General features: G+C 41.9%; 1 protein-coding gene across 3 annotated transcripts in view; it reads left to right on the top strand.

Moving 5' to 3' along the window:
* Positions 1 to 15914, top strand: part of DGKI (diacylglycerol kinase iota) — a 449833-nt gene that overhangs the window by 313717 nt on the left and 120202 nt on the right. For all 3 annotated transcript variants that reach the window (XM_043589661.1, XM_043589660.1, XM_043589662.1), the window contains one exon: positions 12036 to 12136. In XM_043589661.1, the coding sequence (XP_043445596.1) occupies positions 12036 to 12136 (101 nt within the window). The remainder of the gene's footprint in view (positions 1 to 12035; positions 12137 to 15914) is intronic.

Below are 15914 nucleotides of genomic sequence, written 5' to 3'. Positions count from 1 at the left end.
TAAGATGGCCATGTTTATTTTCACACCATTATTGCCTTATGCATTTTTGGATTCTGCTTTGTTGGTTCTTTTTTCTTTTTTTTTTTAATTTTAAAAAAAATGTTTATTTATTTTTGACAGAGAGAGAGAGAGAGAGAGAGAGAGAGACAGACAGACAGAGCATGAGTGGGGGAGGGGCAGACAGAGAGGGAGACACAGAATCCAAAGCAGGCTCCAGGCTCTGAGCTGTCAGCACGAAGCCCGACGTGGGGCTCGAACTCACAGACCGTGAGATCATGACCTGAGCCGAAGTCGGATGCTCAACAGACTAAGCCACCCAGGCGCCCCGGTTATTTTTTCTTAAAAAATTACCAATTTTAATTTTTTTCCTGTAGGTTCATAAGTGTTTAAAAATTTTAAAATATACATGTAATCTAGGTTTTTTTTAAATAAAAATACTGTTTTCATGGTACCCTCACTCAAATACCACCACTTGATTCATTAAAGTGCGTAGGGTTACTAGAAGATGAGTAAATATGTTAGTAGTTGCAGCCTAATTTAGTCCTTCATGATATATGTGAAGGGCCACACATTTCTTTTGTGAAATGACACTTTTTTTTAATGTTTATTTTATTTTTGAGAGACAGAGAGAAAGAGAGCGCTGGGGAGAAGCAGAGAGAGAGGGAGATACAGAATCCGAAGCAGACTCCAGGCTCTGAGCTGTCAGCACACAGCCAGACGCGAGGCTCAAACCCACGAACCTTGAGATCATGACCTGAGCCGAAGTCGGATGCTTAACCGACTAAGCCATCTAGGCGCTTCTAAAATAACACTTTTTTAAACTATACAAATCCCAGTCCTTGCTCCACACCCCTTTCCAACCAAGAAAGTCAGTTTATCAGTTGCAAATATGAACAGGATATCCTAGCTTGTGATTGCAAACCCAAGGCATTTTAGCAGTTAGATAACAAATAAATGTAAGATTTTTCCTTTTGTTTGATACATAGAAATTGAAACCTGAAGTAAAAAAATCTCTCCCTTTCTGAGCACATGAGATCTGAAGCCATTTAGGTGGCTTGAGAGTAACATTATCCTGTTATATCTCGTTGGTTCAGGCCCAGTGGTTCCTTACTCCATTGGAGATAGTAATTAATGGACTGCTGGACAATCGCAGCAGCGAAAGTCTTCTGCAAGCCACTTCAGACTATGCTACTAAAAGCAGCCCATGTTAGTATTTCATGATAGAATCTTTAGTCCTTTTTAATAGCCAGGAAACCTCCATTAAACGGACTTCTCTCATGGAGTGGAAATGATTCTCGCCCACTGTGATGAAAGACTGGCCTTGAGTTCTTGTTCCCTTTCCAGCTGTTCTTAACTCTTCTTTATTTAGCAATTTGAATATTCAGAATTCTACAAAAATGCATGTTCCTTCTACCTCTAATTTCAGTCCCTCTGTGTTTCCTGCGGCATTTGCTTCCTTTACCTTTCCCTGTGATAATTTGTCCCAACTCCTTTAAGCATAAAAGAGTATTGGGGAGCCTGGGTGGCGCAGTCGGTTAAGCGTCCGACTTCAGCCAGGTCACGATCTCGCGGTCCGTGAGTTCGAGCCCCGCGTCGGGCTCTGGGCTGATGGCTCAGAGCCTGGAGCCTGTTTCCGATTCTGTGTCTCCCTCTCTCTCTGCCCCTCCCCCGTTCATGCTCTGTCTCTCTCTGTCCCAAAAATAAATAAAAAAATAAATAAATAAACATAAAAGAGTATAAATAAGAATATAAGTGGGAACTTCAGGTCTGAAACTCCTATAAAGTTTTCTGAAAGAACGTCCTCTCTGGTTGCCAACTGAGCAAATATTAGGGCAGGAGACTCTCAGGAGAGTTAACTCTGTAGGTGGTATCTAATTACAAGTAGAAATTTCTCTCCACTTGTATTAACCAGAGGTAAGCCAGAGAATCAACCGCAGCTGTGAGGGTGGCATGAGCATTGAGATTATTTTTTGTTTGTTGGTTTAGTAATGGGAATAGATTTTTCCCTTGAACCAAATTCTGTTTACTGGTTCCCATCCTAGCCAATGGTGCAATTACATAGCACACACGATTAGGTGGGATAAAGGGGCACCTGGGTGGCTCAGTCGGTTGAGTGTCCATCTTCGGCTCAGGTCATGATCTCACAGTGTATGAGTTTGTGATATGGAGCCCCACATCAGGCTCTCTGTTGTCAGCACAGAGCCCATTTCAGATCTTCTGTCTTTCTTTCTCTCTACCCCTCCCCGGCTGCCTTGCTCTCTTGCTCTGTCTCCGTCTCAAAAATAAACATTAAAAAAAAGAGAGAGAGAGGGAGAGAGAGAGAGATTAGGTGGAATGAAGAATGTAGTTAGTTGTCATGAAAAATAGTTTTTCTCATTTCGAAATTAGTAAGTCCATATGGGAAGCAGCAGCTCAACAAAGATAGGTCTAGCTGGGCCTCCTGTGCTCAGAGAGCTCATGATTTAATGGGGGAGGAAAGTCACCACGTCATGATCGCATTTACATTTCACACCGAGTGCTTTGTCTGCAGCAATGGGTCTAGGAGCAAGGTGCTAATAGCTTGGTCTGTCGGAGTGTTACTGGAGGGTGGAGAGAGGCTTACGTATTTGAACACCATTCAGAGGAGAAGGAATTGCAGGGCAGATAAAGAAGGAGCAGATGGAAATTTAGTTGGGAAATCAGAAGTATTCTGAACTGAAATCCAGAGAAAAGGAGCAGGGAGTTAACCGGAGTGTGGAATGCTGCTGAAGGGGGACTGAGGACTGAGGACTGGAGTGAGGACTGAGAAGTGGATTTAGTGAGCTGGAATAAAGAGAAAGGAGAAGGGGGAAAGACAGCATGATCTTCTGTAGAGGAAAGTTGGAGGGTCTATGACTTAAAAAATAAATCTGTGACTCTGGTGCCTAGAAGTTGTCATGTATATATGGGGCGGTTCCACCTAAAAGTCTCGGAGTTCGTGACTGAGTCAGTAACAGCTGTGACATTCACTATCAGAAAAGGAAATGGATGGTTAGGAGAACTTGAAATATAGATGGAGGCAATTGGCCTGTTTCTTTTCCTTTTCTAAATGTTTATTTATTTTTGAGAGAGAGAGAGAGAGAGCATCAGCGGGGGAGGGGCAGAGAGAAAGGGAGACACAGAGGTGGGGACTTCTTAATATCTGTTAATCGATTCATTTTGCCTTAATTCGAAGTCATTAATTCATGATGAAAAGTATAATCACCCAAGCTTGTTATTATTATTCTCTTTGCTTTTTATTGTTTTCTGTTTATTTGGGCTTTCCCCATATTTTTTACCTGGATAGTCAAGAGATCTCTCCAGCTCACTTGCTTAAGGAAAAGTTAGTATGGCCACATTTGCAGTAGGGGCAGACTTAGCTCTTTCATTGGTTCTTCTGTCAGCGCAGAGCCCGGCGCGGGGCTCAAACGCACGAACCGCGAGCTCGTGACCCGAGCCGCAGTTGGATGCTTAACTGCCTGAGACCCCAGGGGCCCCTCGTTTGCTTTAAAGCAGTAATGAAGCTGACATGTTTGTGGGGCTGCTTTGCAGTGCCACCAAGTGAAACCACTCCCAGTTCTTTGTCTTTGCTTCTCCTCTGCATGCCGGGAACCTGACGCCCAGCAGAAGAGACTGTCTAGAATAACCACATGCTAATTTCACTCTGCTGCATGTTCATGTATTATAATTTCAAAAGCATAACAATTTATCTCAATAGAAAGCATGAAAATGTGCACTTCAATGTGCATTTGAAGAGCTCAAGAGAACTTAAAAATTTTTGGTTTCAACCAGTGGCATAAAAGCTCTCTCATATTTGGTCCTTAAAATAACCATTTTTTAATCTGTTAGCCATGAAGTCAGCAAACAGTTTCTTTGATATGTGTCTGTCTCTGGTGCTTCACGTGTGCATTCTTTTGCCAGGAGTGTCTGTGGCTGATTATCTCAGCGACTTAAAACCCAATTCTGACCCAAATAGTAGAAGAAAAGCCCATAAACTATGGAGACAGAGAGAGAGATTCTTTAGGTAGAATTTACAAATGCTTAGAGTCGTCTGAACAAGGAATAGGGCACTTCTGTCCTGCACCTTCCACGCCTGATGAGGGTCAAGCAGAGACAGAGCGGCCATTTAAAGATGCAATCATAGGGGCGCCTGGGTGGCTCAGTCAGTTAAGCGTCCGACTTTGGCTCAGGTCATGATCTCACGGCCCGTGAGTTCGAGCCCTGCGTCAGGCTCTGTGCTGACAGCTCAGAGCCTGGAGCCTGCTTCAGATTCTGTGTCTCCCCCTCTCTCTGACCCTCCCCTGTTCATGCTCTGTCTCTCTCTGTCTCAAAAATAAATAAACATTAAAAAAAAAATAAAGATGCAATCATAGCATAATAACAATCAGAAGGAGTAGCAGATAGTGAATTAGTGAACCTCTAAGTTTTCTTCCAACTCTATAATGCTTTAATCCCATGATCTTGTTGGAGGTGTGGAGGTGTCTCAAATAATTTGTAACTCTGACATATTAACCACCTCACAAAGGGATGCCTTAAGTCAAGAACTTATTCAACTTCTATTGAAAAAGAATTAACAACCTTTACAAGTACTGTCTATTTTGGAAGGGGAAAAGCAAGTACTGTCTCTAGAAAAACATGTTGGGCAGTGGCAGCTCGTGATTGCTGCTGATGTGATGTTGGTTTATCCTTGGTCCCAAATTCAAAAACTCCTTTACAATTTTTTTTCACATTTCTGAGGCATTGTTCTCTACTCCAGGCAGAAGACAACTGAATTATTAGAGTTCTCTTTGAACCCAGCAGGTGTCCAAAATCCATTTTAAATCTCTGTTCAGAAGCCTTGATTCAATTTGATTTTACTGCTCCCTGCAAAGAGGCCCACTTGAATGTGTTTTTGGATAGGCTGTTGTCAGTGGCAGCTTGAGAATGTCCCAGGGTAAATTGCAGCAATTTCTAGGAAGCCACTGAAGGAAACTATTGAGTATAATTATTTCTAAAGAAGGCCCAGTTGTTATCTGATGAGAGAATGGGTGCGGTAGATGTTTCTCATTCACTGTTATTTAATTGAAGAACAGGCAGTCCTGAAATGGTTTACAGACTTTTTTGGCAGGGACACCTACTATTTGTATGTTCTTTTCTCTCTATTTGTGCTGATCCCCCTAGAGATAAGATGCCAAGGAACGTAATCCAGCATGGATTACCTCCAGATCTCAGAGAGTTGGATGGAAAAAGGACAGAAATGGACAGCCCGATCAGGGTTTGCCTTAGGACTCACAAAGAGAAAAACCTCTATGAGGTGGCTCAGAGATGCTCTCTTGTCACACTGTGCTAAGCTGCAAAGCCATGTGTAGTCCCAGGGGAATTCAGCTCTCTTGTGTTTCATTCATTCGTTTTAAACATTTATTATAAACAACATGGGGCAGACTCTGTTAGGTACTGGAGTTGTAACAACGATGACTAGTCTTTTGTGCCATGAATTCACACCAAAGTCCATTCATAAAACACAGGCCAGTTCAAGTGAGTCCTATTAAAGATTAGTTAGAAATAGACTTTATTGGGGCACCTGGGTGGCTCAGTTGGTTGGGTGTCTGATTTCGGCTCAGATCATGGTGTCACTCTTTGTGAGTTCGAGCCCCACATCGGGCTCTGGGCTGACAGCTCGGAGCCTGGAGCCTGCTTTGGAATCTGTGTCTCCCTCTCCCTCTGCCCCTTCCCTGCTCTCTTTCTCTCTCTCTCAAAAATAAATAAGCATTAAAAAAATTTTTTTTAAAAAGAAATATACTTTATTACATCTTAGGTTATGATTGGGTAGAATCTCACGTTTGAAAGAAATGAAAGCAATGTATCAGTATTGAATCAGAGTTGGAAGGAGAAAGGCAGACAAAGATGTGATGTTTTCTGCCTTACAAAGGACAACTAACTGTATAGGAGTAGTGAATTCCTGGCTAAATTACAGTTCATCATAAAAATGAGTGAGTCTACATAATGAGTGTTTTTTTAAGTTTATTTATTTTGAGAGAGAGCAAGAGCAGGGAGTATTTTTAGGGGGTGCAGAGAGGGAGAGGGAGAGAGAGAGAGTCCCAAACAGGCTCCACACTGTCAGCGCAGAGCCCAACATGGGGCTTGACTCCTGAACCATGAGATCATGACCTGAGCCAAATCAAGAGTCAGACACTTACCTGACTAAACCACCCAGGCAACCCCATAATGAATGTTTTAAGGGGCAGGTCTTACACTGAACCATTGAAGAATGTTAATGAAAATTGGACATTTACAAAGTACAAAATGTAGAGTAATTATATAACTTTAAGGGTCTCAATGAGGATTTATATTCTCAGTATAATTTTTTTAAGATTTTATTGTATTAAATTTTTTTTTTATGTTTATTTTTGAGAGAGAGCATGAGCGGGGCAGTGGCAGAGAGAGAGGGAGACACAGAATCCGAAGCAGGCTCCAGGCTTTGAGCTGTCAGCACAGAGCCCGACACGGGGCTCCAAGTCACGAGCCCTGAGATCATGACCTGAGCCGTAGTTGGACGCTTAACCGACTGAGCCACCCACGCACCTCTAAAGATTTTATTTTTAAGTGATTTCTACACAGTGTGGGGCTTGAACTTAGAACCCTGAGATCAAGAGTGGTACACTCTTCTGACTGAGCCAGACAGGTGCCCCCATATTCTTAGTATCTTTAAGATATCTTGAAACATTCACAGCCCCTACTTGGATTCTCATCCAACAGACTATATATGGCTATGTAACTCTGAATTTTTGTGTCCCCGCCTTGTGTTATCAAACTGTCATTCTGCTAAAGTTTGGTATCTGCTGACCCCTACTTAGATCTGTGACTGTGGCTTCTGCTGTGATATTATCTAGGATTAAATTAAAAAGCTTTTTAAATATTTATTTATTTTTGAGAGAGAGACACACAGAGCATGAGCAGGGGAGGGGCAGAGAGAGAGGGAGACATAGAATCTGAAGCAGGCGCCAGGCTCTGAGCTGTCAGCACAGAGCCCAACATGGGGATCAAACTCACAAATCACGAGATCATGACCTGAGCCAAAGTCGGATTCTTAACCGACTGAGCTACCCAGGCACCCCTATCTAGGATTAAATTAAAAAAAAAAAAAAGGCTTGTAGAAGTTGAAGCCTCGGGGTATTAAAAAATACAACAACAATATATTCAACACTTATTCTTTACTAGGGATGTGCTAACTGCCTTACATGTATTTTCTCATTCACTGTTCACTGTATTTGTATTATCAGTTCCATTTTCAGATCAGAAAATGGTTTGGCCAAGGTAACTTCACAGTTCTCAATGTCAAACATGTATTAATTGACAGAGTTCAGATTGGAACTGAGATATTTCTGAGTTTACATCTTGCTTTGCACACTGGCTATAGTGTCTTAATATTAAAGGATATGATTCCCATATTATCCATGTTACTAATGAGTGGTGTTGCTGGTCTGGTCTGGTTATGTGGTGTTGCGGGTCTGGAAGTGACCCTGGGGAATAAAAGCACCCAACTCATTCTCTCTGTCCGTAAGTGGTATCCACGTGAGAAGATTGGAATGAGGGGAGTCTGTTATCAGACTAAAAGAAACGTGTAGTAAAGAAACTGAAAGCGTGAAGGTTGAAGAGAGAGGAATGAGAACTGGGTGTAAGTTGAATAGCAGTGAGCATTCTGGGAGTTGTCTCGATTGCACTTCCAACTCCCCCCAGCCCCCAGCATCTCAGTGTAACAGGTGTGTGCAATGTGAGTATGAGAAGGTGTGGTCTGGAGCCCAAGCGAGTGAATTTATTGCTTTCGTCGTAGTTCTTGAGGGAGTTCTCAGGGAGCCTTTTGGGAGTTACATTCAGAGCCATGCACTTCTGACGTGCACAAAAAACTCAATGTTGACGTTTCACAGGAAATTGGTGAGAAGATGATAGGTTGAGGCCACTGTCTGGGTTGCGGAGAGAATTCAAATATTGCTGAGTCCCTTTTAGGAACCTTCAGTGACTCCTTGGAAGTCTGGTTTAGAACCCCCCCATACAGAGCCGAATTCTGCGTAAGAAGAGTTTGTGGTAGATGTTGGCGTGGAGGCAAATTCAGTTTAACCAGGACATTTATCTCTTCTCTGCTCCACTAACTTTCTTGGAAAAATTGGAGTTTAGAAAACTAATGGCACTGCTATTCCCCAGACTCTAAGGAACAGCTTTGTCATCGTCCACCTCCACTCAGCCATTAATGGGACATTAATATATTTTGACATAAAGGGACACAATTGAATTACTTGGCTTTCATTTAACATCTGTGTATTTTCTCTTTCCCCTGTTCTCGCTGTCTGTTTTCATGTTACTCGTTGGCCTGTAAAATACCTGTGGGAGGAGATCCAGGAGAATGATGACATTATTGAGGCTAGACAGTTTCCCCAGTAGCTTGCACAGGTGCCTAGGGAGGCTCCTGCATATGCCCTGACCTTCTTCCATGACCCGGCAGCAGCTGATTCTATTGTTTATTAGCAGAACCTTATGTAGGGTTTTCAGAATAATAATTATGCCGGTGATAGCTGGTATCCTGAGCACTTTCAACGTGCAAGACTTTTTTCTCAGCACGTTACCCGTATTGACCCATTTAATCCTTGTAGTAGGTCTGGAGGTGGATCCTCTCGTCATCTCCGTCTTATCTACGAGGGAGCTGGAGCACAAGGTTACCTGATTAACCAATAATTGGAGGAGCTTTACCTCCCATCCGGGCAATCTGACTCAGAGTCTGAGCTCTTAGACTTGGCTGAGCTGCCTACCCTTCACGCCAGGATCCAAAATTACTCCAAGCAGATTTCCATCATGGACCCCGTGGTTGCTCTAAAATTTGCTGGTGGGCCTCAACACTTGATAGCAAGCCAAGCCCCAGGTCCCCTAGTCAGAAGAGTGGGTTTAAGCAAGCTGCTGCTGGTGGGAACATGGGATGCATTGTAAGTCCTCAGGAACAGACGGGAGCGGCCCGCAAGAGAGAGGGGGTGTGTAAGAAGGTGGGATGGGAGAGAGTGATAAGCGGTGAGTTTTCTTCTGCCTGGCTGATCACTCTGGAGATGAAGTGAGATAATATGTGAATTCATTTGGATTCTGGAAAGTTCCATTCAAATGACAGTTCATGTTGCACGTGCATGGTGGACCACCCGTAAGGAAGGTCGGTGGAGGCCGTGGCTCAGGAGGCAGCAGTGTGTGGCTGGAATGGGTGGGTGCCGACACAAAGCTGGGAGGTGGAAGCCTGTGGACAGGGGGCGGGTCCTGGTGGACTGTGAGAAAGGTGGTAAACACTGGTTAGCTAGTGGGGAGCCCCTGGGACAAGGCCGTATAGCGACTGGTCTCTAGTCATTCCTTCAACCCCATTGTCCACGCGACAGCTACTGCTGGAGCCAGGTCTTAGTCCTGACATCTCCAGCCCATTGGAGAAGACTAGACTTCACTGTCATTAGGCCTACTGTAATCTTGAAATGTATGGAAGTAGACGTCTTTCAACCTGCATCCTCCCCCACCTCCCCCCGGAGGGTATGGTGGGCCACTACATTCTGTGCTTCCAGCTTCCCTCTTACCTGATGTACTTGTGGGGAAACGTTTGCTAAGTACAGTCTTTGCAGGTCACTGGGGTGAACTTGAAAATGAAAAGATCGGACCCCTCTTAATTTGGGGATAAGCATTTGATACACTGTATGGTCACTCTGTCAATTGCTTAAGTTCTTTCCTATCCTTTCCTATCTATTTATGTCTAATACCTAACACCCTTTGCTGTAACTCTTATTTTTACTCTGGCTCTGAGTTACCATTTACTTACATATTGACATACTTTTAAAATATTTTCCTAAAAAGGATGATTCTCAGTGTGAAATAATCCCTAAATCCCATCGTGTAGAGGTAACTGCTTGGGATAGCTTACTGAACATTTTCTCCAGACACTTGTGTACCTTCACAGATGCCGAGGTTCCACAGTTTACATGAAGGAGATTATTCCAGACATAATTTTCTCTAACTTTTTTTTTCACTTCACAATGTTATAGTCGAACTTCCCTCCAAACAAAGGCGGATCTGCACACTCATTTGTACTGTTTGCCCAGTGTTCTCTTGTTTCAGTGCACCAGAGTTTACCGAGCTATCCCTCCACTCACTGCTTATTGATAAGAGTCTGAACACCACATAATCGTTCGACTTTGTTAATTCAGGCTCTGTGCTTTTGCCATCAAACCCATGGGATTCTTGGCCCTGTATAATAGAACAAGCACGAAACCTATGAGTGAAGAGTCCAAGACTCTGCTCCCAGCTCTGCCACTTAGTAGCTCTGTGACCATAAAATCACTTTACCTTTCTGCACCGCAGCTTTCCTCTCTATTAAAGATGACATGGTATGCATGATATTTAAGGTATGTTCTAGCTTACAAATATGCCTTCAAATCATATCTCCCATCACTGCTTATGTCAGTTTTATTTATCAAAGCCGATTCCATGTCCGGCGCAATGCCCGTTACAAAGTGGACACCCAACAGACACACTTTGAACGGACCGATGTATTGATATGTCTTCTCAAAATTTTCCCTCACAAATATCAATCTTGTCATTTCATATTGGCTTAGTTTTTAGCCCAGTGAACCTCAGACATTTTTGTTTGTCCACCATCTCTCTTTAGAACTTATGCACGTCTATCTAAATATCTTTGTGTGGGAGGGGGGAGGAAGAGGACTATGTATGAGTATGCACATATGTGTCCATAGCTGGATATATATGTTGTTTTAAGGTATTAGAGTGGGAATCTACCTGGAGGGAGTTACTACTATACTTTGCCCTACGATGAAGCATTAGACAATAGAATGAGATTGAATTATTTCCCCCTCCTTCTTCCAGAGTTGCAGTGAAATCCCATACATGTGTGTGTGAGAGGTGGGGTGGGGGGGTCTCAGTATCCAGACAGTATTTAATCACTCCCTCCTCCCTCCTTCCATCTATCTTTTTCTTCTTCCTTCCCTCTTTTTCTTCTCTTTTTCCCCTCTTTTTCCCCTTCTTTCCCTTTTCCATTCCTTCCCTTCTTTACGGAAATGAAGAGTAATGCTATTCTTTCTCCTTGGGTCAATGGTGACTTTTATCCCATAATACAAGACAGGGGAAGCAATCCTTTATTTGCTAAAATTATCTGAACCAATGAAATCTAAGTATAGGGAAACAGTGAAGGATGAGTGGGGATTGTGCTCTATTAATCCATTGAAAAAATGTTTTGATCCGTAGGAGTGCTGGCGAAAATTACATTGTTTCGCTCAACTAATGCCAGTGGTTAAACTAACCTGAAAATATTACTTAGTCCATGGAATCCAGGTAAAGAAATTCTGTGGGGGAACAGGATGCTTCAGAAAGCTTGGCACCACCCCTTTCGTTTAACATGTGTCGCGAATTCTGCTAAAATGAATTACAACCTCATTCCCTTTCTAAAGAAAGTACCTTAGACATATTTTCATTTTTTTCCTTCATTTTGCGGCACTCAGAATCCCCACCACCGACAGCATTTATTGTCATAAACTTTGACTGAGAGGTGCCATTAGACTGTCGGAGCCATTTTGAGCTCAGCCCCGTGTTTTCTCAATTCTTGGTCTGCTTTTTATAGTTTTTGTTTATTTGTTTCTTCTGAGGGTCAAACTGTCATAAGAGGCTGGTACGGACATACCTGTCTACAGCAGTTTTTATATGTCTACACCGCTTCTCACTATTTCAGATTAGCTGTGTCTAATTTATCATGGAACTAAACACATGATCTTACTAGACTTTTTAACACGTTAAAAGCAAATAGGATTGGAGGAGCTTCCAGAAGCTTTTTCTGATTATTTCCATGTTCTCACCTAAATTCCAGAAACCTGAGGTTTCTGTAGATGTACTCTCCAGATAATGGCTGTTTTCTGGTGTGAATGAGAACTTTTTCTTCCAAGCATGAAGAGATGTTTTGCCTTTAGTCCTTCCAGGTGCATGTGGCTCTCAATTCTACCCTCTCATTTATGTCTGACTACTCGGTTCTTGTTTTGCAGTCCCCAATCTGTCCCAGACCGCCTGAGGATCCGGGTGAACAAAATCAGTTTACAAGACTATGAAGGATTCCACTATGACAAAGAGAAACTTCGGGAAGCTTGTAAGTTGGAAGTGCTTCGTTGATTTCGTGTGATCAGCCTGTCTTCAGCTTCTCGATCCTCCTTGGTTTGGATAGATTCATCTTGTGTCTGAAAACAATGGTTAGAGAAATGATGGAAAGTGTAGTAATACGTGAATGCCGAGTGGTGATTTATGGCTGAAGGAAATGGAACTGGAGAAAGGAAAGCAGCAGAATAAAATTACTATGTGGAAGATGCCAAGTTAGGATCTCCTGGTGTATTAACCACTTTAGTCTCAAGTTTACCTAAAACGAGAAAGCAGAAGGCTGGCGAATGTCATGTGGTGTAGTGACATGTAGAAAACTCTTGGGACAGCATGAGTCTTTCCCTGGAGCCAATATTACCAAATATTATCCTCATTCTTTATGCAGATGTGACATCGTTATCTATAAAGACATGTCTAACACTTCTAGCTATTATGTGATTGCATAATGTAAAAGGCCCACAGAATACCCAATGCCGGGATAAAGTGATTGATGGATGGTGAAATCCTGAAATCTTAAACTGACTCAACATATGAATGTTTCTCAATGTTCATATTTTCCATATGCTTCTTTAAATGGATAACTAATTTTAGTTCATCTTGTCTGTCATTTAGTATTTACTGAGCACTTTTTATATTCCAGTCACTATTTTAGATCCCTGTCTGTATTGTGATACATGAGCTAATCAGGTAACGTAGGCCGGAAGATGTTAAGACCACAGGTATGTTAGATAGTGGTGTTCTTGCCTCCCCCCTAACTGGGGAGGGCGGCAGTCAAGTACAGTAAATTCAGAGACGATCAGGTCCAGTGTCCAAGGACACAGGCGGGGATGCTAACAGAAAGGAAGGAGTTTGATACAGAACCAGAGGTTTATGAACTAACACCCCATACTAGCTCTAAGCACGGACCTACCTAGGGTTGTAGAAGACACAAATAGCTAACACTGGCAGGAATAGAGTAGGGACACATTCCTGGGATAATGTCTTCCAGGCTCTGATTTCTGAACCTGTGATCCTGGAGTGGGGTTTAGTGGATGGAAATCTTGAAATCTAGGGTCAGTTTAAGGGGTGGGTGCAGGGACGTTCCAATCTGGAAGTGGTATTGAGTGAGGATCCATTTTCCTGGTAGTCCATCCAATCACTGAGCCTCCCAGAGAATTCTGTGTGAAATTTCTCCTTTCTCAATTCTCTCTACCACTTTAGCTTCCTTAACCCTTCTGGTTCTTTTCATTAAACATCAGTACCTTCTAGCTTCTCCTCAGCCTTCCCCCCAACCTCTGTCCCTCACTTTCATTTCCTTGGATGGGAAAGTTTTTTTTTTTTAATGTTTGTTTATTTTTGAGATAGAGTAAGGGAGGGAGGGGCAGAGAGAGGGAGACAGAGGATCTGAAGCAGGCTCTGTGCTGACAGCAGAGAGCCCAACATAGGGCTCGGCCTCACAAACTGTGAGATCATGACCTACGCTGAAGTCGGACGCTTAACTGACCCACTGAGCCACCAGATGCTCCATGATAGGAATGTTTGAAGTGGAGAAGGAGCAATTCCCTGAACTTTTGCATTTCTGCCTTCTATAAATGGCAGGTTATATTTTCCAGTATAAATGAGATTATAAATAACGGACCAGCACAAATCTAATGTAACTCGTAACATGATGGGCATGTATGTTTGCCTTGGGAGGTGTAGCTCACAGTGTGAGTTAAACTGACTTTTGGGGGCTGCTAATTACAAAGAGGAGTGTTTTATGTTCTTTCTCGTTTCATGCTTGTAGACACATAGCTTATAATTTTTGAAAAATTAAACATAATAATGGATCTCAAGTCAGCAATGTTTTTCAGTTTGCCATCAACTCTGAAGAAAGTCAGTTGGGAGTAGGGAAGCATTTGAAATTTGGGGCTGAAATGAGATTTGAGGCTTATCTGTGGATTTCAATTATCTGTTCTATCTTTTCTGTAGCATTATCTGTCCACCATTGCCAGAGGTAATTGTGATTTGAGTTTTTACAAGAAGATGACATTTCTTGGCAAGTGCTTTACTCATCATATCTTATGTGATAAAACTTCTCTGTGAGGAAACTTCTTATCTCAAACTGGGGAGGTAACTTGGTATAAGTATAAATCCAATAAATTCAGGTGTCTTTGGGTCCCAGAAGGACACAAAAACATTCCAAGAAGGAATCAGAGAGTTACCTAATTCTAAATATTTGAGTTTGAAGGAAACAATATATTAATTGGAAGTAAAGATGGCCAACTCAGGCATCCAACATTGAATATGTAGTTATGATGCATCTAAAATGTGGTTGCTCAGGGAAGTTTGTCCTTTGGGGTTCAATATTTGATTCTTACCCTCACTCTCTTGCCTGATTCCAACTCGTAACCAACTACAGATTCAGTGGAAGGCTGGCAGAGCTCACATTGAGCATAAAGACAAAAACCAGTTCAAGTCCATATGTGATACACAATGCCAAAATAGATCTGTTATTTCAGAAGCATTAATTAAATAAAATATATAGAAAACATATATAAAAGGGATTTGAAGACAGTACTCTGACCTGCATCCCAAAGGGAGCGAATCCTCTTAGGCCATTTATTTATTGTCAACATACAAAGCCTAAAACTAAGGCAGTACTGCATTACCAGGTTTAAAAAATTAGTTCTCTTTCTTGATGATAACACTGAGTGATTCATCCAGGCAGCATGTGGCCGTTTGCCATCACTGTTTAATAGATCTTGCTCATGTGTCTGGATTGTTTTTTGTATTAGATTACAACTCCAATGTTTGTTGTCTAACAAAGCCCCACTTCCGTCCGTAAGGCAGGTTTCCTTGGTCATTACAGATGGCATCTCTTTTAATTACCTTGCTTATTTTAGCATAGGGAAAGATGACTACATTATTTCAAAGATTTGCCATCCCCTTTCCATTTAGCTCCAACTCACCTGGGGGCCATTCCCCCTAAAATAATGCACAAAGAGGGTTAGTCTAGGCCAGTCCCTTCCTTGGCTCTTGCTGGTAAATTTCAGACTTATGTAAAAGTAATTAGAATCTCATTACTGGATTTATGAATTATTAACCATCAAGATAGTGGCTATGATGTCCAAGAGGAAAGTCTATTCAGCTTAAAAGGTAGAACGTAAAGTGGTCATGTTAGAAAAAATTCTTAATGAAATCCATAAAGATAGCTGACACTTACCCCCATGATCTGAATCAAATCTATTAAATGAGTCCTTAATAAAGCATGTAATCATATAGTCTAGGAAAGGGATGATGAGTTTTTGAAAATCTTTTATATTTCTAACTCCAAAGGAGTTTCACTGATGCAACATACATTTTTTTTTTTTATCTAGAATAACTTGATACTGGCCGAGATTTAACTCTTATCTCATGTAAACTGGCTAAACTTGACTTCTGGCATTAGCTTCTCTGCCCTTTTGAATTGCCCGGATAATTCATACAAGTCTAGGCCCTAAATCAGAAGCAAAAACAAGGTTGGAATTTATTGAAAATAGGTGTAGCCTATTAAGGTAGGAGAGGACTAACATTTGCTGTATATCAGGTATAGTGTTCATAACCCCTTTACATTTTTTCAATGTAATGGAAATTATATGGATGTTCATGCGTATATACAATAAATACATAGTATCTCAGTATATTATTCTCTGGCTTACATTAATGATATTAGGATCGTAGCTTAGACAATTGTTTTTATGAAATTCCCTTGTCTTTGGTTTACCGATTTAGTGGAAGGGTCAGAAATATCTGTGTTGGAATTGCAGCTGCAA

The sequence above is a fragment of the Prionailurus bengalensis genome, chromosome A2 (genome assembly GCF_016509475.1).
Source record: "Prionailurus bengalensis isolate Pbe53 chromosome A2, Fcat_Pben_1.1_paternal_pri, whole genome shotgun sequence".
In the NCBI taxonomy this organism is placed as follows: Eukaryota; Metazoa; Chordata; class Mammalia; order Carnivora; family Felidae; genus Prionailurus; species Prionailurus bengalensis.
Note: the sequence above shows the minus strand (reverse complement) of the source record. Positions and strands in the feature narration are given on the sequence as shown.